The sequence below is a fragment of the Accipiter gentilis genome, chromosome 1 (genome assembly GCF_929443795.1).
Source record: "Accipiter gentilis chromosome 1, bAccGen1.1, whole genome shotgun sequence".
In the NCBI taxonomy this organism is placed as follows: Eukaryota; Metazoa; Chordata; class Aves; order Accipitriformes; family Accipitridae; genus Astur; species Astur gentilis.
In genome coordinates, this window is record NC_064880.1 from 43245664 (window position 1) to 43268497 (window position 22834).

A 22834-nucleotide genomic window follows, 5' to 3' on the forward strand; every position below is an offset into this window, starting at 1 on the left:
AGACATGACAGGCTTCAGTCACTGAGCCTGCAGTCTCTGGAAAAGCAGTAAACAGGATACTAAGAAATCAGGTAGGCACAAAAACACGCAAAGTTGTGGAAATCGGTGGCCACCCTTGCCCATCACAAGAAAAGGAAACTTATACAGATTTGCAAATTCCAGTGAAAAATCTTGCTAGGGGCTTCTGCCCAGCACTTGTATTAATACATGCTTGCCATTCTCATGAGTTAGAAAAGCTACTGAAATTCATAGAAATGTTTAATAAAAGCTTTATTTCATTTGGCTGTATGGAAAATTATACAATTTGCATCTATATTGGTCTACTGTGATATTTTGAACCTTTGCTATAGAATAGTGCAGCTGAGTTTCAGAGGGTGAGAGAGACTGAAACAAATTAAATTTTAAACTAGGTATATGGCTAATGATCTTATAGCTCAGCACAGTAATGTGCTCCATGTCATAATTAAAGTACTCTGCACAGGTTTCAGAAAGTGAAATTTAGCAACACCCAAAGTCTGAAAGAATTTGACAGGATACTGTGCTTGGATTATGAATTGATCAAATGTTATCAGCAGCATCAAAATACCACCTTGCCTAATAATTCACAGATGCTTATTCAGCTGCTATGGCTGAGAAGGATTTCCCTGTTCTTTCACGTGACACTTACCACAGAAACACCCATGATATTTGCTACAAAGAAAGGAATCTTCTTCATTAGTATGCCATTGAGCATTATAAAATCCAGTGATGTTCAGATGAATTAGAAAGATAAAGATATACAATCACAATTTAATGTTGCAAAGCACTGATAAATATTCCAGTGATTAATACAACAGAGAAACAAACAGCTTAAAACAAAGCCTGGTAACATTTTGGCCTGCTCTTCTTTTCCAAGAGTATCTTAAAGGCTCTGATGGACAAACTACAATGCCTTAGCACAAGGCAGGAGATTACTGCCCTGAGCTGTTCACCTCACACGGGATGTGCAACTGAAGAACAGCATATCAATCAATTCCTAACAAGCTGGGAACCCACAACACAATTTCATAATAATCTGGGATGGTTTCCCTAAAAATAACCTCAGCAATTGTTTGATGAACAACTGAGATGTTCATGCAGCAGACGTTTGGGGAGCATCTAGGGAAGGTAACCTTGCCTTTGCCTTACTAAGTGGTTCCACCCCTTAGTTGGTGCTCCAGGCCAAAATCATGCTCATACACTTGAAAGATGATGACCTAACTTTTTACCCTGAGGTCACATTGGAAAACTGAGATCTGAAGTCAGATATAGATAAACTTGCTGAGATTTTAGTAAGAAAACCAGGGTGGTAGTGGGAGGAACAGAATTAAAAAAAAAAAAAAAAAAAAAAAAAAGAATTCCTGTTAATGGCAACTCCAGTTACTTTCTACCTCAATTGCCTACATTTGTGGCCTATTTCTCAGTATCTGTGCTCTCCTTGATCTTGAATTGCCATTTCACACAACTTATCTTACATGCCGCTGGAAAGAAAAGCAACAGGTTTAACTCTGGGGCCCTCTCTTCCTTGTTCACTTAATGAGAGTACAGGATCATCACAATATCAGATTTATATCCTGTCTTGGATTCTCAAAATGTTTGTTCTTTCTGATAAGATAAATTCCACTGCAAAGGAACTCTTTGAAGAAAATCTCCTGTCTAGCCATTTTTAAAACTTTTTATTTTTCTTTAGCCTGAGTCTAGTTCAGTATTTATACTGTGTGATGAAGCAGAGTATCAGCAACAACCCATCATAACATCTGTAGCCTATTTTCCAGGACAGATAAACCTAAGTATGTTCAGTAGCTACTTCTATTACTAAGTCTTAATAAATTGTTTTTATTAAGATTGTCCTTCTGAACAGGTCCATTGTCCTTATGAACCACTGGAACATTAAAGTGATAGAAGAAGCAACATTGTACTAACCAGCTGAAGATGGACCCAGATGATACAAGCTCTGCAGGCTGCTGCAGCTGTTAAGTGACACCATCCTTTCAAACTGGACTATTGCATTCTCCTTCACCCTGCCCACGTTACTAGACTAGTGAACCCACCAGTTATAAACAACAGAACCAAACACAATCTCCCCAACCATGTTACATTATAAACAACACATCACACAGACTCAATTTTAATAGTTGTTAATTAAACCCCTAATTTTTCTTGTATAAGGTAAGGAGAACATGCTGCGCTCCATTACTCTCTATGTCCAATTATTATAACGTAGCTTGTTCTCCACCCCCCAAAAAGAAAATTTAAAAAATTGCAAGTTCATATTTCAGCCTGCAGCTAGGGTGGATTCCAGGAAATTTGGAATTAATTCACAATGATAAAAATTGGCTGGTTTATGTCTTCAGCTGTGTTACATGTTTCTTCTCACCTGTGTTAGCTGAGAGAGGCAAAACAAATCTCCTTCAGGGCAGCAAGCTGGGCTGAACAAAAACCAGGCAATGCTCCATGCATAGCAAGAAGCTGAAGTGCCAAAGAGAGTGGCTGTAATTGCACCATCTTGGTTTCCCAAACCGTTAAGGCACGCTACTTACCACAAAGTAATTGCAGACCTCGCGTGTATTTCAGCAATGCTGTGCTCTTCATGTTTGGCACTTAGAAAAGCACTTTGAGCATTAAAGGTTTATTTCAGCTATACGACATGCATGCAGCTAGTATATTATCATCCCCATTTTAAGGATGGAAAATTAAAGGTTTCAGCCATGCTCATATACCAAATGGGAAGAACTGGAATTTAGATTTTCATCAAGTAGGTTCAATCCAGGACTTCAAGCAAAGCTTTGTTTCTTCAAGGAATTCAAGACAACTTTGTTGTCTTCAAGGAACTTAAGCCTATCAGTTTAATTAGTATTGAATTTGTGTATTTTTTCCAAGGCACTAAAAAAACCCCCTCAGACTTCACCCTTCCAGCCTTCAAAGTGACTTTAAAAAGGGGATAGGTATCCCTGAAAAAATTAACACTTTAAAAGCAGATCTGAAAAAAATGCAAAGCAGTGATGGCACTCTAGCTTGTAGGTCATTATATTTTCCAGTTGCTTCCATTTGACTAACAATAAAAAGTCCACAGCGTGCACTAAAATTGGAAATAGTCCACTTGAGCTTTTAATTAGGAAACATGAGAAATGTAAACCCAAATCTTAGTGACATCGCGTGCTTCAACTTTGATTTCACTGTACTGCTATTGCCAGTTGCAGTGCTGTCTGGAAGAACCAGTCAGAGTTGGGATAGTATTGTGCATAAGTGTCATATGCATAAAGTAGCAACATGTTGCCATTTTTCCACTGCAACAAAGCAAGATGAAATAAGGGGGTGGGGGGGATAAAACCCCTAAGAAAGGGAATGCTCACTGAGACTGACCAATGTCATACACACAGGGGATTTCTGACTGGTACCTTAAAATCACAGTAAAAGCAAGCTCTTTTTAAAAAAACCTTTCTAAAGGTTTGATAAAAAAATGTTCTTTGCTTTAAACACTTTCATTGAAATTATCTGCTTTCTATGAAAAATGCCAATTTTTCTTCAAAAAGTCAAAGCCAAGAACTACTTCTGTGTTTTGGTTTGGCACTTAAAAATTTATCTACTCCAAAAATTGTTTTTCTGCCCGGTTCCTGTTGAAAAATCCTAGTTCCTGGCCTGCTCTTGCATAAACAAATAAGATAAATATCAGATGCCCTCTACTGGCCCTCTGTTTAAGTTAGAGTTTCAGAAGTTATGCATTTCCTAAAGTCCTTCTAGCCCTTGCTTTTGTTACAGTAAAGTCGTAGTATCCTGCATCTGTCAGACAAGTCCCACAGCTTCAAAAATAAAAGTGCGGTCAGTTTGATGGTATAGCTGTCATCATGCAATCAGAGGATGACATGGACAGAAGGAAGCTGAAAGGGCTGAGAGGGAAAACTGGCAGCTCCAGGAAAAAGATTTGGGTTAAGGGAGGAGAAAGGAAGGTGGCTAGAACAAGGAAGAGATCATACCGGGACTGAAGCATGAAAGAAACATGGATGCCAGCAAGCACAATTCAACGTCCCAAGCATGAGGGGAAGGGGAGAACCTGGAATCCACACCCTTCTACACTCCCTTTTAAACCCTTTGGGCTAACAAGTTTTCTTGAACAAATCAACCTTTCCTCAGAAAATTCTCCTTTTGCTTTCAGATTAACAACAGGTATGGCAGGTGGTGCAGATACAGAAATGTTGCAACTCTCTTCACAGATTCCTAGCTTGGCTACTAGGAAGAACATGCTGTAGCAGGGTTAGATTCATGTTACACATGAAGCTTCACAAACAGGCAGATTTGGGATGCAGCGTGATGAATATGCAGTAGGAGAATAGGTAGTCTCTGATTAGAGACAGTTCCTGAAGCAGTTTTCCACTGATCCTAAGCTCAGTGCCCGGCATGCTCAACTAGGTTATAATTAGCACACGCTCAGGTTTTGCAACACTCTCCTCTACTCAAACAGACCTGTAATGCTCCTGCCTCCTAAGGAAGGTAAACACTCATGCAGTCTTGTTGAGTAAAGGTCCTTATTGCAGAGGCAATTTCACTACCTTTGCAGTCTACTAGGCAGCTACAGGAGAGGGCGAAACCAAATGGAGAAGTCCTCCATCATCTGTTTCTTACCTTCCCTTCAAATCTTGCGGTGGCTCCCAGCTGCACTCGGATATTCCGAGGAGGAAGAGTAAATGCTGGTGCTTCAGCAGGGACAGGGGGGCTGAGTGTCAGGGACGTTTTGGAGACTCGAGTAGATGTCACCAGTTTCACATCCCCCATGATGTGGACTGTAAAAGAGAAAAAAGTGGTAATACAGAAGTTATGATGATTAATTACTTACATTACAGTAACAGCTAAGAATCACATCAGGAGCAGATTGTCCTGTATGTATACTACATTCATATCCATAGTAAAAGTCTTCAGCCTAAGGTGACAAGTGCTATTTTCTGGGTGCAGAACTGAGACCCAGGAAGACTGCCTGGTGTGCCTACAGTTGCGGTCAGGGTCACAGCCATGAGCTGAACTCAGTTTGAACTCTCAAGTCCCAGGCCAGAGCCTTAACCAAAAAGTCATCCTTTACAACTGCATTAAAAGGTAATAACTTTTTTCAGGAGGATATTTTCACAACGTGACTTTGATTTTCCTGGCCTGGAATACACCAAAATCAATAAGTCTCAAAAGTAGAGCTAGCGTTAAACAAGTACTTATGAAATAAAGAGACCTCTGTTTGCACTGGATTTAAGTTGCAAGCGGGAATGTGGAAAATCTGATTTTTCATACCACGCATTCAAGATCTTAAGATATATCTGGATATCTCCCTCCAAAGTACTGCTAGTACATAACAAATACTTTTGCAGAAATTCCAAGTCTCTACTTTACTGCAAATCCTTCTACAGCACATAGACTAGTAAAATAGCATAGACACCAAATTTCGTAATGCTACAAAAATGGCATTTTAGACACCTCATTACAGATATCTGCTTCAGAGGCGACTCTTCTGCTACACATTTCATACTTCCCAGCAGAACACAAAAATTATTGTATTTTTTAAAATTAAAATGTCATGTTTTCCAGAAAAAAAAGTAGTAGCTGACCCTAGGAATAATTCATTGAATCATCTATGTAAATTAGAAGCCCCACTGTAAAATGCCTATTTAATAGACAAGTTTAAAAATGAAAAAAACCTGAGAGGTGGCTTGACCCACCAATAGGCCATGTTGAACCAATGGAGAATACTAGGCTTCCAGTCATAATCCTCTGACGTACACGCCAATTCATGATAGACTATGCATTTATTCATCTGATTCTGATGAAAGTTACAATAAATAATACTTGAGTAAACAGTGAAACTTCAATTTGAACAAGAGAAAAATCAATTAAACTAGGGCGACATTACTCCTGACTGTATGAAGGATACTTTTTCTACAATAGGCTGCAGTTATCTGGGGAGCAGGGGAACACAAAGCTCATCCATTTCCAAGTAGTACTTAAACTCCAATGTCACACGTACGCATGTGAAAACCCAGCCTGAGAACATAGTTTTCCATATAACATATACCTGACGTGCTCCATAAACATACAGAAACACCTTCTTCACATTGATCAAAAGCAGTTTAAGAGAGCAGCTCCTCTCACGGAGGTTATTAGGCTAGAAGTTAGGTGTTTAATCTGAACTAGAAGTTTTGGCTCTCTCACAGTCAACAGAAAGGAAGAGGCACCTCCAGAGGGTGTTTTGTTCTAAGGTGTGGGAGTAACAAAGCTTTCTGCTTCATAGTATGCACTTGTCTGGAACTATGGTTTAGAAGGCAAATCCATCCAAGATATCAGTTAAATTATGTATGCACATAGATTTTCAACAAATGCTTAACATCTCCTTCCTCATTCATAAGAATCCAGATGAAGCGGACTGCGGATTTCTTCTGGAATGGTGTTCTGTTAGCATTTCTGTATGTCGACATGCAAAAAAGCACGAAAACCCTCTAGCGTTTCTAACAATTAAATTGCTGAGACCAACACATAAATGGAATAAAGATCATTTCTTTAACCATGATGCAAAACTTTAAACTGAGAAATTCTGCTGTCATTTACATAAGACTTAATCTTGCAGTGAATCTCTATATTGGCACCCAGTAACTTGAGAGCACAGCTTAAGTCTCCCTTTCCAGTATAAGCAACTCTTTAAAACACAAACAGAAGAAAACTGCCCAAATTACCTTTGTACCTTAACTTATGAAAGAACTATATGAAAGCATAATATAATTTAAATACAGAAGAAACTGGTAGTATTCCACAAGAGATGAAATCAGACTTGCTTCTTTTCTAACAAATGTACTTAGCGCCCTAACAGACGAAGAATGACAGTGTCTCACAGCTATAGTCACTGCAACGAACAACCATTTGCTTGAAAGAGTGAGAGAATTATTCTTTTGATTAATTGTTCTTTCATTAAGGACAAGACTCCAGACTCAGTTTGCCACTCAGCTAAAATTGCAGTTTATCCCAGGAGACTTTCAATCAATTACACAGCTGTAAACTGATGCATACTTAGTCCATATTTGCCAGCACATTTTTAAAATTTATTTTTCTTTACAGATTAAGAACAAACATTTTTCAAATCTCAAATTGCCATAAATATCAACTGTGATCTTTTGCCACTTTTAGTATATGACATTGATAATTTTGTATCTGCTTACCTCTTGTGAATTGGCCTAAATCCCATTTTAAGATTTATTTCTAATTTTCTTTTTTTTCTGTCCTCTTCCTCAAAATGCTTCCTTAAATTGCTCTTTTGGACAGATGACCTGCACTTTTCAACATGCTCGACTAACTACTCAATCTTCAGGTTTTCTTCCCACATGTTGTTCTCCTCTGCTAAGTTACACCTTTCCATAGCCTCTAAATGCCAAAATCTGCAATGTCTCTCTAGCTGTGAAACTCTTAACTAACAAATCAGTCTGCCAATACAAGACTGCAATAAAATTTTCAAACCACCAGTAGTGACAATAACATGTCAGGTGTAATACAGATCCTATGAAAATCTTCTCCAGTCTGAACTGTAATGCATTTAATTCCCTAAGAAGCCCGTAACAAAACCTATCCTTCCACACACATCTGCATCAACTTTGCAGAGAGCTTACAAAACCAAAACAACATCAAAAAAGCATATACCCCCTAAATTTTGTTTTAAAAGCAATATTTGTAAGAGTAGTAAAATTGAAAACAAACCAAAAAAACCCCCAATGACCAACATCCAGAATCCAATGCAAATGCAACTCGGTTTTGGTCAATGGCATTATAATGGCTGAAACAAGCAAGAGAGAAAACTGCATGCACTGCAGATGCTCACAGGTCTATTCTGTAGGGATAAAATGCTTAAGTACCTGTCCTTAGGTACAATGCACTGCTAATCCAGGGCAACTTTAAGGACACCTGCTTACATACACAAACGTCCACGCTGGGTATGCTGCAGGGCCAAATTCACCAAGTACCTGAAACAGCGCCACTGGCACACACCTGGAAAATGCACTGTATTCAACATGCACTCGTCCTCCAAGCATCACTGGGTGCAGGTATGTCTGGACTGCATTGGACAAAAAGTCCTGTGGCTAGGAAAGACCCTCTGATGAAAAGACTGAGCTAAAGCCCAACACCAGCTCTCCACTGATTTCTCTGGCTATTTGATCAAGCTCTACACAAAATGAAATGGAAAAAAAAAGAGAGAGGGGGAGGGGGAAGGGAAGAGAGAACAGAAAGAAACAGGAACAGGGGGAAGTAGAAAGAAGAAAATCCTGAACAGCTAAGCCACTCTTACTGGTCAGGTTACACTTCTACCACGTGTTGTTAAGATGCCAAAAACTGTCAACAAATTGATGCCTTACATAATGAGACCATAAAGCACAAAATAAAGTAATAGCCAGTCTTTTCCTTAAGCACATCTTGCACGGATTGATGTTTTTCTAAATAAAGTGTCTAAACAGGACTGAATTTACAAATTAATATTAGCTCAAATCAGCACAAGCCGTTTTCTAGCAACACAAGCCTCTAATCATTCATGTTTAGCAGTCTGACTTTAATTAGCTATGTAAACTGAAGATGCTTCTAGTAAATAATTAGAAAGTAATTTTTTTCAGCTTAGAGGATGTTTAACAATTATGCTCCCAAACAAATAAATAATTCCATGTTGTGCAATCTGGTGTTACTATGGAACTATCATGTCCAAATATTTTAAAGAAATAATGTTCCAGAGAACAAATCTTGTTCAAGCTTAAAATTTGATAGACAGGAAGAAAGCAGACACTTAAAAGATATGGAATGTATCTGATTGGGGTTTTTTCTTTTATTTAAGCAACTTTCTAGAATAAGCCTATCCCTAAAATCTTTTTCTTCGGTGTTTCAAGCTTGCTGCTGAATAAGATTTCAAGGATGCTACATGAACTCATAACATTTCATTTCGCATGCTGTGCGCACCTAGACTAAGGTCTTTAAACAAAACCAACTGTAACTGAAATTGCAATACAAACATTGTGGTATTAAACATAAAAGAAAACCACCATGCAAATGTTGGCTTGTAGCGTAGTGATGTGGTTAGACAGCATTTCTAATCTGGATTATTTTTTTTATTCTTAACCCTTTCTAAAAAGCACGTAAATCCTTACAAATTCTCACAGTGTGCCCTCTAATCTTTCTAATACCAAAGCAGACTAATGTGTTTCAAGCATTTTCTACTGGGAACAAATCTCTGTCACTCAATACTCTGCTCACAAAAATAAACCCCAAAAAGCAAACACTAAGAAATCCACCTCATTTTTTTCTCCTCCACTTATTTTATATAAGTAAATACTTACCATCAGCTTCCTACATAACCATTTAATTATACTAATTTCCTTTTACCAAGTCCTTCCTCCGAGGCAGAAGAAAAATGAGTTGCAGAGAGAGCATGTGTGTGTGTATGAGTAGAGCAAGCTCATGCAAGTGAGAGGAAACCAGAGCTGCCAGCTGAAAAACCTTTATTTGACTTACTGATACTGCAACTCTACACCTAAGCAGCACGTTTTTACTTGGTCCCGCTATTCTGATATTTTAGCCAGACTGCCTTCAATAACCCCTGAACCATCTCTGAAATCTGGATAGAACTTTTTGAGCTCTTTAAAAATAGGAGCGAAAGGACAGACAGCCCAGGGGGTTGGAGCATTTGTCTGCTGTTTGGGAGTCCTGGTTGAATTCCCTGCACCATAATGGGCTGCCTGCATGACCTCAGGCAAGTCACTAAGCCTCTCTTTTGCCATGGCTCCCCATCTGTAAAGTGGGGATTATTGTACTTCCTTACCACAAAGAAGTGCTGCGAGGATAACTATATCAAAGGGTGGGAGTCAGACTACAGTAATAGGACCACATAAATAGCATAACTAGCAAAAGGCACAAAATTACCATAAACTTACAAGAAGCTGGATCTCATTATAGCTTTTTCTATGAATAAACTGGAGGAGGAGGGTGGGAGGGTGTTTTCAAAAAACACACATTTAAAAACACTAGGTAAAATTTATTCCCTTACACAGATCACTGAATTCAACAGAGTTTTGCTAGGGACTAAATGTTATCCATTATGCTTCAAAACCTTCAGTATTTAAAAGGGTTTCATTTCTAAACCGGCTTGACTGCTTCGCCTTTTCACACACCTTATTTCCTTTCCTACAGCTTCTTTCTCTACCACAAACACTAACATGTGGTTACCATACTTCTATACAAATCTGTAACTGAACACATTCTCTACAGAACTACAGAAATGAATTTTTACAGCTATATGGCTTGTGACTATCTTTTCAGTCTTGCCCTCCAAGACCACACATGGAAGTATCCTGCCTCCTGTCAGCTACTGGTACCCAAGAAACAGTGTGTAGGCAAAGCAATAAACCTTAAAGGATCAGCAAAGGTGATGAAGTCATGCGTAGACTTAGCAGATGGGAAGAGGTTAGAAGCTGAACAGCAAGCAAGGGACTTGTAACCCCACCAATCATAGCCACATTATTCCAGGCAACTTCTCCTTCAGATCTGGGAATTGTAACAGGTATTATTTTCTATCAGTCCTGACTGGACTGGGGTTTCTTCCTCTGTTGTCTCATCCATAAATGATCATCATTATCTCACTTGTTCCTTACATACCTAGTTTCTAGAAAAGCCCTTTCATCATAAAAATTTTCAAGGCATTTTCAAGCCAGACCCCTAAACATCCTATGCTTTTCCCAGTAAAATTTGATAGCAACTATTAGACATGGCAGTAGGAACAGGATCAGATGCCAAATCTTCACGCACAACTCCATGATCCAAAAGTTTTGCAAGCTTAAGTTTTGGCAACACCATACATGTAAAATCTCTGGGTATGTTCCCACAATATGCATTTGCATAACTGTCCCACACAAATGGGAATTACAGATCAACTTACAATTTGTGCTAAAGCTTAGGCTCAGTAAAATGACAGCAAAAAAATTCCAAACTAAATTACAATTTCATTTGGGACCATCTTGTCAAAGATTTTTCCAGAAGTAAGCAAGTTCTTCAAATCCCATCATTTCAGTGCCTTGGATTTCACACTCAGCAAGTCAGCCATGAGGCTTTGCATTAGCAAGAACCTTGCTTGTACACAGAAAAAGGAAAGAACAGGTTCAAACTGTTCCAGGTACTCATTTTAACAAAATACTATCGCAGCCCCTATGTTTTATTCTGATACAATAATGTTCTCCAGGCTGCTTTAAAGACTGAAATACAGTCAAGCTCCAAAAGAGATGTACACATGTGAGACTGTGATGGAGTTTGAGCTACAAAGGATAGTAGGAGCTTTCTGAAACGAGTCTAGGTCATTTTCTTAGGTAGCACTGTGCAGTATCTTCCAGAAGTTCAGGCTACACTGTTTGAGATAAGAGGAGAACAAAAGTGGTTTGTGGCAGATTTCCTTCAGTCTACTGTATGTCTTGATTATCCTTCCAAGAAAAAGGACAACTCTTCCTACATAGTCCTCCAGGGCTTCTGCCATGCTCAGTTCATTAGCTTTTGTTGAGTATGCAAACCACAACAGTGGCAACTGTAGAAGCGTCCATAAACAAAAGTGGCTAACCCGGTATGACTGAGAACAAACTTCATAATTAATATTCGGCTGACAAGTGTCTAAAAGACACAAAAAGATATTGTCATACGGCTTGTGTGACACAGCACTGAATTATTTTTAGCATATCAGAGAGAGAGGCAAGAAGAGAATCTGTTTGTCTAATCAATAAATTCAGTGCTTTTATTGCATTAGCCCATTGCATGGGCTTTAACCTGAAATGGTTTCCATGGTACAATCACATAACTGGGTGAGGAGTTTCGTTACATCTTATATAAAAGAATAACTCAAGATGATGCTAAGTGACCCACATTTATTTAAAGATAGGTTTATTAGAGCACAAGAAGGATGGCAGTCAAAAACCTTTATTTATATAAATCTTATAAGAAAAAAAAAATAATTCCCACATGTTCTTACCAAGGAAAAAGAAAATCATGCCCTCCTTGGTCCTCTGTGCTGCCTAGCGAAGAAATCACTGGCAAGGATGTGACTTTCTTGCAGATACAGACAGTTGTAAACATAGTCTAATTTTCCTCAATTTAACAGTGCTGGTTAGGGTACTAAAGATACCAGGCCCACTGGATTTATACAGATATCTAACTTTACATACTGTCAGTAGTCATATTGCTGCAACAGAACACATCTAACATGAGCCCTGATATGTGCCCTTGCACAATTGCACCTTAAAGGTTTATTGATATATTAAAGTAGCTGAAAAGGGTAGTTCAGATACAAGGAAGGATGTGGAAAAACATATAAAAGAAAGATATGGATGTATACATTTGATAATGTATACTCATCTTGATTACAGACATACTACATTATTCAATTATTCCATAACCACTGAGCATTAAACTTTAAGAAAAAACATGCCCATTACAAAGCAGTTGAACATGTCTTAAAAGAATGCAATGACATTTTAAGACTCAAAACCTTGCATGTTTAATTTGAAACATCAGATTAAGAAACAGTAAATCAGGAGAGACCACAAGAAACACAGCTTCTTCGCAGCTGTTATCTTAGAAGAAATATGAGTAACTAAATGTGACATGCATTGGGCAGGTTCAGTACAGCATCCATACCTAAGAATTATTTTATAGCAGCAAATTGAAACCAGAGGGAAACCCAGATGGCAAATGGGATGCAAGTTGGGCTTGTTCTTGCTGATTCCAAAGTGGCTTCCTATAGAAGCACATTGAGGGAAGTAATTCAATCTGACTTCAAAACCTGCTACAATTCTAGTTTATAAGCAACATTTCGGGGGGGGGGGGGGGGGGGGGGGGAAGGCAAGACCTGCAGAACCTGCAGAAAGGTTTTCAATGTACTACACAGCAGGTCACTTGCAATAAAATTATACTGGTTTTCCTTTAAAGGATCATTACTCGTACTTAATATATACCAAAATCCAAACACCTTAGTCTTAGGAAGGTTTGGACTAAAAATCTCAATCTGAATTTCATCACAGACAGCTGGCCTCATAAAGGAATAAACTTCTAGTATTACCTTTTATAGTCCTTAAAGAAGGATTTTCAGGTTATGCAGAGCATGAACTTATATCATCTGAAGAAAGAGAGATTGCACCAGTCCTCATCTTACCAATAAACCTTTGTACTTAATTTGCACCTTAGATCTTATGCTTTACAAGAACAGAAAATAACTGGTAGAAGTTGGTGTTTATGACAAACATGCATGTGTCAAAGATTATCCAAAATTCAGGGAGACATCTGGGTGTGGGTATGACCTTGATCACTGAACAGCAGGATCTGGACTACCAACATATTTTTGCAGGAAGGAAAACAGTTTTCCCAGTGCTATGCTGCCTTTCAGGACAGACTGAAGCAAGTAGCAGAGAAACCTGTAGGAAGACATTTGTTTCAGGTCATCTTCACACAGAAGAGAATTTCCAACCTCTTTCCTCTCTCCAACTCACATCCATGTGGCATCAGTAACTGAACAACACAGAATACCTGAGGATCAGCTGGTGAAACATTTGGAATAGAGACTCTTGAAACCTTCTTGAAATGTAATTTGCAATTCTAGAACAACTTTCAGTGCCAGTGGCAACCACGTGGAGGTGAAGCATGTCAGTATAAGCTGATAATAGCATGAAGTTTTAAGTACACAAGCACAAATTTGCAGCTCCAGCTCCACATCTTAATATTCAACATACACAAGCCCAATACCAGTGTTTTGCTAACAGCAGTACTTAGCACTTCAACAACACCTTCCATCCAAGCCCCTTAAAAGTCATTTATACATATTAACTCTCCCAGTATTGAGGAAGAAGAATGATTCTGTGCTTCAATGATTTAGTATAAGACTGTAGAGCTGGGAGACAATAGAAAAAGTAAAATCAAGATGTCAAAGATCCAAGGACTGAATAAAAAAATGAATCTTTTGAAAAGAAAGAAAAATCTTATTTCTTATTTATTTTGCAAGGTAATTGCTTTTATCTGAATACAGGTTTCAACAAGGCTTCTAGCAGAGCTAACAAGTTTAATTCTGGAGCAAGTTAGCATAGGGCAAATTTTGAAAGGTCTGCCTAGCACTGGATTTAAATAAAAAGTTTTATAGAAGAAATCATATTTTTGCAATGTCTTAGCAGTGGTAGAAAGTTATGCTAAATCAGCAGTTTACAGTGAAGTTGTCTGTTGTTTCTTTTTTTTTTATTTATTTTTTAGGTTCCACGTTTCAAAAAGTAACCACAACATTAACTTTCCTTGATGCTAATGCTGCAGGTGGCCAATTGCTATTGCCCATTTCCAAGCCAGTAGGGCCATAAAATTGCATGAAAGGTGAGTCATGGAAGATTTGTGGTTCATAAAACACAGAATTTTTAGCCTCTAAATTTTGCTTTGTGCTTTAGTTTCAAATACAGCCAGAACTCAAAAAACAGAGACTCAAGTCCGCCAAGTTCTATGCCATTTGGGAAAATCAAAACATGCACTCTGCTGGCTGAGGTGTGTGAACCCTGGGGTAACATTGGAAAGGAACCTGTTGACTTCAGCCAGAGATAGATTGGGCCATGGATAAATATCACTAAGTTTCAAATTATACTGCAAATACTTAATACTAAAGGAATTAGGTTCTTTGTTTGAACGAGCCACTGGTTCTTCATGCTGAGATAGTCTGCACAAGGCCAAACTCTGTGCTGCCTCACGTTCTATGAAGTCCCATTAACTGTCAGCAGAAAGCCTAGCCCATAAGTTCTCCTGCAAGTTTATTTTTTCTGGAAACAGTACTTTCGTTCATGTATGCAAGCCAGCATACTCCAACAATCATTGGTTATACATCAATCCTTAACAATGTATTTGGCACTGTAAAGCAAACAGAAACACCACCTTGCTGAAAAAGTTATAACCTAGATGCAAGATGGGGCTATACAATGACAATACCTTTTTTTCTTAATTAACAAAGAGTTAAAAGCACTAGATAGTATGCAAAATTTATTGCTGCAAGATGCTCCAGACAGCTGCAGCATTGACAAGAACATCTACGATTAAGTAGCAGAAGAAATTCTTCTACAGCTGTAACAGCTCTCAAAACTTGTCTACCACAGAGAGAATGAGTTTACAGTTAGTCTACAACACCCTCAACCCCACATTACCTATCTGACACAGGACATCTTCCTGTGACCTTCTTCCTGTCTCTATTCATAGAAAGAAGCAAAAGCTTTAAGACTGTCATCCAGGAGAGCTGTACCAGAGATCATGAAGAAGTTAAAGGGGTCTTCAGATGATAAAATGTGAACCCCTACATGCATCCTTTGAGCTGGAGACTTCTTTTCTACTTTACCTCTACTATCCAGGTTTTAGAAATGATGTAACCAAACAAGACCAACTCCTAACACTGAAGCCATCTGTCTGCTCTTCTCACAGCTAGTAAGGTTTCACATCCAGTGCTGCACGTTGCACTCCATGCCTGAACCAGCTGGAGACTTTGGAAACAAGCAAACAAAAAGTGGTAGCATTTTTATAAATTCTTAAACAGAATAATTCCCCAAATAGGCCCCACTAGGTGGAGAAGTTGAGATGGTAATTATATTTAAATATTTAACAGCTTGCTGAAAAGAAAATTAAGACAAATTTATTCTCAATAGATGTGAAGTCATAAGCTTTTAATTGTACCATACATTAGGGAAAAAGTTTAATAAATAAGAATTGAAGCAGTCCTGAAAGAGATTGCTCAAGGAGTCTGTGGTGTCTTCACTGCTGGAAGCCATACAAATGTCTGTCAGGAATGACATGTACAGTTGATTTATCCTTGGACATGGGAAAGACTGGATGGCCTTCTGAAGTCCCTTTCAATCCCATGACTCTATGATTCATCTGACAATTGATGTTAAATTTGGACTACAATACAGGACTTTCACATGCTGGATATGGGCCAGCAAGACAACTATTACTCTGTAGACAACACTATAAATCTGAGAAGAAACAACTGTTATAAGGTGAAAAAAAATCAGCCTGTGAAAATGACAACAATATCAATACATAAATCATTAACATTGCAGAGCTTAGTGAGGAGGAGGGAGACAGAAGGAATCTGGTTTAATCTTACTAAAGCACCAGTCGGCAAATCTCAGCCAAATATCCATTTCTCATAACAAGTGAACACAGCTCTCATTTGAGACTGCAGAGAGTGGGACATGCAGGCAAAGAAATCAATACCTTTAAAGACATTTCCATTTTCAAACATAAACTGCCCTATTACATTCAAACACCTTACTGCATAAGAAAGTTTTTACATACTTTTTACTGGGTTTGTAAATTAGAGAGTTGCAGTAAGTTACTTAGATCACATCACATTTGTTCAGCTATGTTCTACAAAAGCGCACAATGTGTGTTCTCAAAGCTATCAGCTTAAAAGTGTATATAAAAGAAGATTCAAATACGAAACAGTGGTTTGAGCCTCTTCACATTTCAGTGGGGCTGGTATGAACAGAAGAACGGTAGTTCTCAGTCTGAGATCCAAGTCTGTCCTGACTGCCCTGCTTCCAGCTGGGAGACAAGGCCAAGAAGGGCCTGTTTTCCTTCTCTTGCATGGAAATTTATTATAATGGCTCCTCTCATGAAATCTGAGCCCCATCCAATCCTTAGCTCCTCTTTACACAGTATAGCTGTTCAATGAACATATCAAGATTTACTCTATCAGCAGGGGAAAAAAAAATGGTAGGAATAATAAACTCTTTCCATCATGTCCACAAAGGAAAATTTTCCCATCCCCTTTTAAAAGGCCAAAATTAAGCAAGGCATGGCACTGTGATGCTCTTGTGAAGATGTTCTATAGAGGCTTGACCCTGTCAGTCACATCAACTTGTCTATCACATTGAGAGTAACTGGCCTAGCTCTCCTCATGGGCAGTGAAAGATGGCAGGTGAACACCTTTTCATGTCACTGCCAGGCAGAGACGATCCCTAGCAAGAAGGGAACAGAGGAAAAAAGGGAAGAATTGAGATTAAAAACAAAAAAAAAAGAGAATAAAAAGGAAAAAGAAATCAACAGGAGATTAAAAAGACAACTCTGAGGTTACAGAAAGGCACTGCGGAGATGGGAAGAGCATGGTCACACAGGCAGAGAGAGGATAACAAAGAACATATGATGAAGGCTGTCAAAGGCCAACCAATATTCAGCTGTACTAGCAGTATGGTTGAGAATCTTGATGGCTCCTTTGTTCAGTTCTACAGCTTTAATTGAATGAACTCCAGGACATTTTCTTTGATTTCCCACCTCTGCTCTCCCCCATATAAAAACAGGCAAATAATCCAAGAATGACTAAGGTTCATACAAATCTCTTCTGACTGACTTTCACCCACAAAGTCAGTTGTTGAAGAGTCATTTCCCCCCTCACCCCCCTCCTCATTTTTTAAGCTTTGTTGTTTGCAAAATGTTTTCTATTTTTCCCCACCTAAGTGCCTCACTTACTCTGTGCTGTTACCAGTCTAGGGCAATTCTCCTTTATATAGGATCCCAAGAACAGCTCTGGATGCCAATACTGAAAGTGAGCAGGTCAGAAAGGCAACAATTATCCAAGTGTTTAGACAGATGTGAATAAAAATGTGCAATGTTGACATTAGAAACAGAGAAATGCATTCTTCACTTTTTTAAGATGAAGCATTAAAGAAGATTTAAAAATAACCCCACATATGAAAAAAGCTAGTTCTTCAAATGTTGTGACATTTCACATCCCATTACCTCTTTTGTATATCTCTTGCATATACAAAAACTGTTCATGTTTTCTCCATTCTGTTTTCATATCCTTTTGCATGCAGTTCCTACCAGAGATTTCTTTAATGATAGATTCACTCTCCTCCCCTTAAATTAGCTCCACCACCACACTGAGATACTTACACTTCTTAACAGACCAGCATATTGAAGCCTTAATTGAGATTAAAATTTGATCTCTGTCAAATTTAGTCTGACAACCAATTTCAGCCATGGAGGACAGAGGGCGGAACCCAGCCAGCCTCTGAGTTTTGTTCCCAGTCACACATTCTATTCCACCAGTACTGTATCTGAGGTGAGCAACAGACAAAATAACGTTGTCTCACTTCAATGCTGCTGAAGTCAGTAGAAAGACTGCCAGTGCCTTTAGTGAGACCTGAATAGGGAACCAGGTCCAAGGCAAGCTTTTCATTTATAAGCACGTGCCAGGAGACTTCTGTGCGCTCAATACAGAGCTCTGCAGGCTCTGAAAACCAGTTTAGAACTGGGTGCACTTTTAAACTCTGCAGAGAAGCTCTAAACCAGATGTGCCTTGGGGTATCATTTATTATTAAAAAAGTAACAGTATGCCTCAGTTCTAGAAGGTGTCCATAAACAAAAAGGTTCTTAATTAATTTGGAAATAACAAAAATAATGGGAAACCTGATCTTTTATTAGTATCAATGGGATTAAAAAGTTTGAAGACTTCTGTAAAATTTGGGGAGGGAATTTGAGAAAGTATCGATAAAATCCGTACCATTTTCCCTTTAAGCAGAATCTCTTTTCCTATACCAGGAACAACCAGAGAGTTACCCTATGAAATTGTCACAGAAAGTGTCAAATTGGAATGAGAGTTCTGCAAACCACAAAAATCCTCTTTTAGACAAAAAATCTCCATGCCATGAATCTAGAAACTGGTAAGAGAGAAGGATAGAAACCAACACAGGTAAGAGAGAAGGATAGAAATCTGCTTTTCGCAGTGGACCCGCAGATATAGCATAGACACAATTCTAGCAAAGGGCAGTTTGGCCAGTTGCACAAGAAGATTTCATTTTCTCATGGAGATTATTAAAAAATGTTTTTCCAATAGAAGACAATTATAAGGATAACCTATATCCAAAACCAGTAAACACAGAGTAGAAATCATTGCACTGAAAACTGGAAAGGTACACAAACAGAAAGTTCATCGGTCTTGCTGAGGAAATTCCTGGAATATTTGCACCTCGTGATACATATCCAAGTCTGCTGATCATGGAATGCTTAGGCTTCAGTTTTAAAAAATGCCTCCAAAAATCACATGCAAAATAATTGATTGTTGAAAAAATTTTGTGAGCACAAACACTCATGAAGAGAACCAGGCAGCTAAGTACCCAACTATTTCAAGAAGAAAAAAAAAAAAAAAAAAGGAAAAAGAAAAGGAGAGAACTACATTACATCAGAATGCATCAGAATGAGGATTTTTTTTTTTTAACATCAAGTATAGTTTCTGAACAACCTAGCTGTGAATATTGAGGGATATAAATAACGTAATTAATAAAAATAAGACCATATAAATATACAGACCATATAAATGTATCACTAAACAACTCCAAATCAGTATAGCAATATTTTGACAAGTATCAGCAAATCCTAAACCCTCAGTAACTACCTCTACGATCCATAGTGCAGGAAGCTAAGATAGCAGTAAAAACACAAAGACCTTTTTGCATAGCAAGTGAGAGGTCTGTAGTGGAATTCCTACTGTGCCACAGCACCAGAGTTCGAATCACCCAGCCCCAGCAGTGCATTGCCACACAGCCTCAGACAAACAGCATAAGGATGTCTAACGTTATAGGTTACAAGACAGGAAGACTTCCCCTATGCCACAAATACCATTCCTACTTTTCCTTAACTGCAGTCACTTCACTACTATTTCCAATGGCCATAGATCTCTTCTCTGCCAACATGTCTCCACATTCCCCAGCTAAAAGAAGTGCTGCAAAATATTTACTTGTTAATCAAAATACACATTCGGCTGTGCTGCTGTTTAGCCAGTTTTTCACAGTATCACCCTGCCAGCTACTACAATGAAGCCACAGCTGTGTCAGCTTTCAGACTTTGGGTGTTGGGGGTTTTTTTGTTGAGTTTTTTGTTGAGTTTTTATCAGCTAGACCTCTCCCATGCATATTTGCCATGTCAGCTTCAAGCCTGAGCTCTGAATGACCTTAGAAGACATACAGCGAGTCCATATAAGAAGCAGGACTCAGTTCTATTGCTGTCCTTGGGCTCTGTGAAATGCTGCCCTTCCTCAGTCCTTGAACAACAGAATGCAAAGTGATTTGAGAAGTTCCAAGTTCCCATGTTTATCATCACCTTCTCCTGTATTTATTCATGGCAGTATTCAATCTACTGGATTCTGTTGAAAGGCTTATCTCCTGCTTCCCGAGGTTTTGGGTTGTTTGTGGGGTTTTTGAGGGTGCAAGTGTTTATTTTCTGCTTGGAGGGTTTTTTTTGCTCAATACCTTCTTCATTCTTCACATCACTGCTGACATGATCTACTGCTTCTTCCTGCCTCCTCTGTCCTCTCACAGCAATGACACAACGTTCCAAGACATCACTGTCAGATGCATTTTAGCTGTATGGGAGTACAGCGATGTATTCTACAGACACTATTACGGATGACTGAAAGAATAAATGCATGGCTTATGATGCATCAGACTGCTTAAAATTAAAGGTAAAGCACAGAGGCCAGACAAGCCCAGGTAAATAATGCTTTTATGATTACTATTATTATGTTTCTATAAGGGAGAAGAATAGCTTAAGGTAAGGAGCTAAGTTTTAAGCTAGTATAAATGAGTCTCTTTTCATAGGGTCACAAAAGTGAACCAGTTTACACTGGCTAGGGATCTGGTAGCAAATCTTTTTGTAAAAGTTCTGGCAGCTCAGTGTAAACTCATTAATCATGAACTACAGTATTACAGTTCTGTGAGATCTGCAATCACAATGACCCTACATTATTTATTCTATTTCTTATCTAGCAGGAAAAAACCAGCCTCCAGGAATCTGCCTGGTGAAGTACAGGACAATGGATGATTTCTGCCTCTGAGGCAACAGCCTCATATTTGGAATGACTAGGTTATCTGAAACCAGAGGTAGAGTAGCCAGCAAGAGTTTTCTTCTTTAGATGAAATAGCATGGTCCTGTTTTCAAATAGTGGAGCTATTTCAAAGCATCTCATTGCTTCAATAGAGAATCTTTAAACAGAGTAATCCTGGCAAATTCCACAAAAGATCTAGTAATTTGAAGAGAGGACAGGGAGCCACAACTTCCAGATTCTGTTTCAGATCTTGATTCCCTCTCAGTTTGTGATCTTTTCCTGCCTCCATTCTCTCAATGCATCTCCTAGTTGGTAAAAGAATACTATTAATCTCAGGGATGGCTATGAGAGTTGTTTTTTTAAAAGTATGTTTCACAACTCTGGATCAAAAGCCTGCTGCAAGAAATTGGTAGGGCCCGAGTCTTTGGTTTTTAATAATCTTTACTATTTGCACAATAAGTGCCATTCATGTCAACTTTGTATGACCAGAAATGACAGCCAAACAATTCCTACATAAGAAGCCCTTAGCAAGCAGCTCTTTAGGCATTCAGAAATACAGACTGGCTGTAAAAGAGTATAGAAATTATGCAAGTTGTCACGAGGTGCAGCTTTATGCTTTGTCATTAAAGCAAACGCCACAATCCACTCTGAAGCTTTAAAGTATGTGGCCAGATCCAGTTTTGTTTTGAGGACATTTCAGCGCAAGTGATCAGAGGCAGCATGGTTGCTCACGTGTGGTTCTACAGCATACATCTGAAGGATTCACCCAACAAGTGACAAAGAAAACAGCTTTTCTAGGATCTTAGAAGATGACATTACACAGTATATTCAGCAAAGCATCAGCATTTCTAACACACACAAAGTCATGAACGCAAAGAGAAAAACAATTCCTTTCTTGATGAGTCCAGGAAAAAAAAAAAAAAAAAAGAAAAAGCAAAAAAAGAAATAAAAACAAGGGCAATTCCTACAGTCAGGACAGATACCAAAAAGAGTTGCTATTGCCCTATTTTCTATTTTTAAGTTTCTGATGGGGAATAACAGCAAGACTAAATAACAGGATACAGCAGAATTCCAAGAATTGGCTTGTTGGTTTAACAGACAAGAGCAACTTTTTTTAGTACTATTATCTAAGCCCATGAGATATCTGAAACAATTATTAACCACTTACTACAAAATGGTAGTTGCTCCTGTGCTGGAAAAGACAGACACTATCTGGATTTATTTGTGCTATGCATGAAGAGAGATCTGGGAGAAAATATGAAGTAAACCAATTTTTATAGGTTTTTGATATCACAATTGGAAATCCTTAGAACAAAACTTGAATAAAGAAGAAAATTGCCCAATTTGAAATGGTTTCTTGTAAGTCTAAAACTTAGGCCAATTTCCTGAGCTTGGCAAATATTTCTGTTACCATTGCCATCTCTAATCACAGCAAGTTTTTCCATCCAGTATTGGCTTTTCTCTGAATTTGAAACCCAAGCTTAATGCAAACCCACATCAAGCAGAAATGGGATAAAACAGATCCATGATGAGCCTGTATGAGTAAAGCTGCAGAGATTCTTGCTGCTCTAGTCACAATAATCGTTTTTCAGTTGAAAAACTACTGGTCCAATTCAGCAAGTGACTGCTTTGCTCCTGTGCCACACAAAGCCACAGAAAAAAATGAAGCTAGCCTTCTGCTAGGTTTTTAACATATGTTAGCTGGGACACAGCAGCATAGAATCTTAGAAGCTTGTAAAATGAGTTAAGCAGACAAATGCACTGTATTTGTTTTCAGTTCAATAGGAGGCTCTAATATTGAATACATATGAAGGAAGAGACACGCTAAATTGAACGAGCCTGGAGGCTTAAAGTGATATTAATTCCACTTGCATTCAACCATGTGGATCCAATGATCAAAGGGATTTAGAAGCAAGAAGGGAGTAATGGAAATATCAACACTCAGCAATA

General features: G+C 38.5%; 1 protein-coding gene across 7 annotated transcripts in view; it reads right to left on the reverse strand.

Moving 5' to 3' along the window:
- MYLK (myosin light chain kinase) overlaps positions 1-22834 on the reverse strand; it is a 222486-nt gene that overhangs the window by 152986 nt on the left and 46666 nt on the right. For 6 of the 7 annotated variants that reach the window (XM_049803960.1, XM_049803987.1, XM_049803977.1 and 3 more), the window contains one exon: positions 4639-4796. In XM_049803960.1, coding sequence (XP_049659917.1) covers positions 4639-4788 — 150 coding nt within the window. In that variant the 5' untranslated portion in view covers positions 4789-4796. Of the gene's footprint in view, positions 1-4638; positions 4797-17529; positions 17600-22834 lie in introns of all 7 variants that reach the window. The other variant, XM_049803951.1, reaches the window with a different exon arrangement.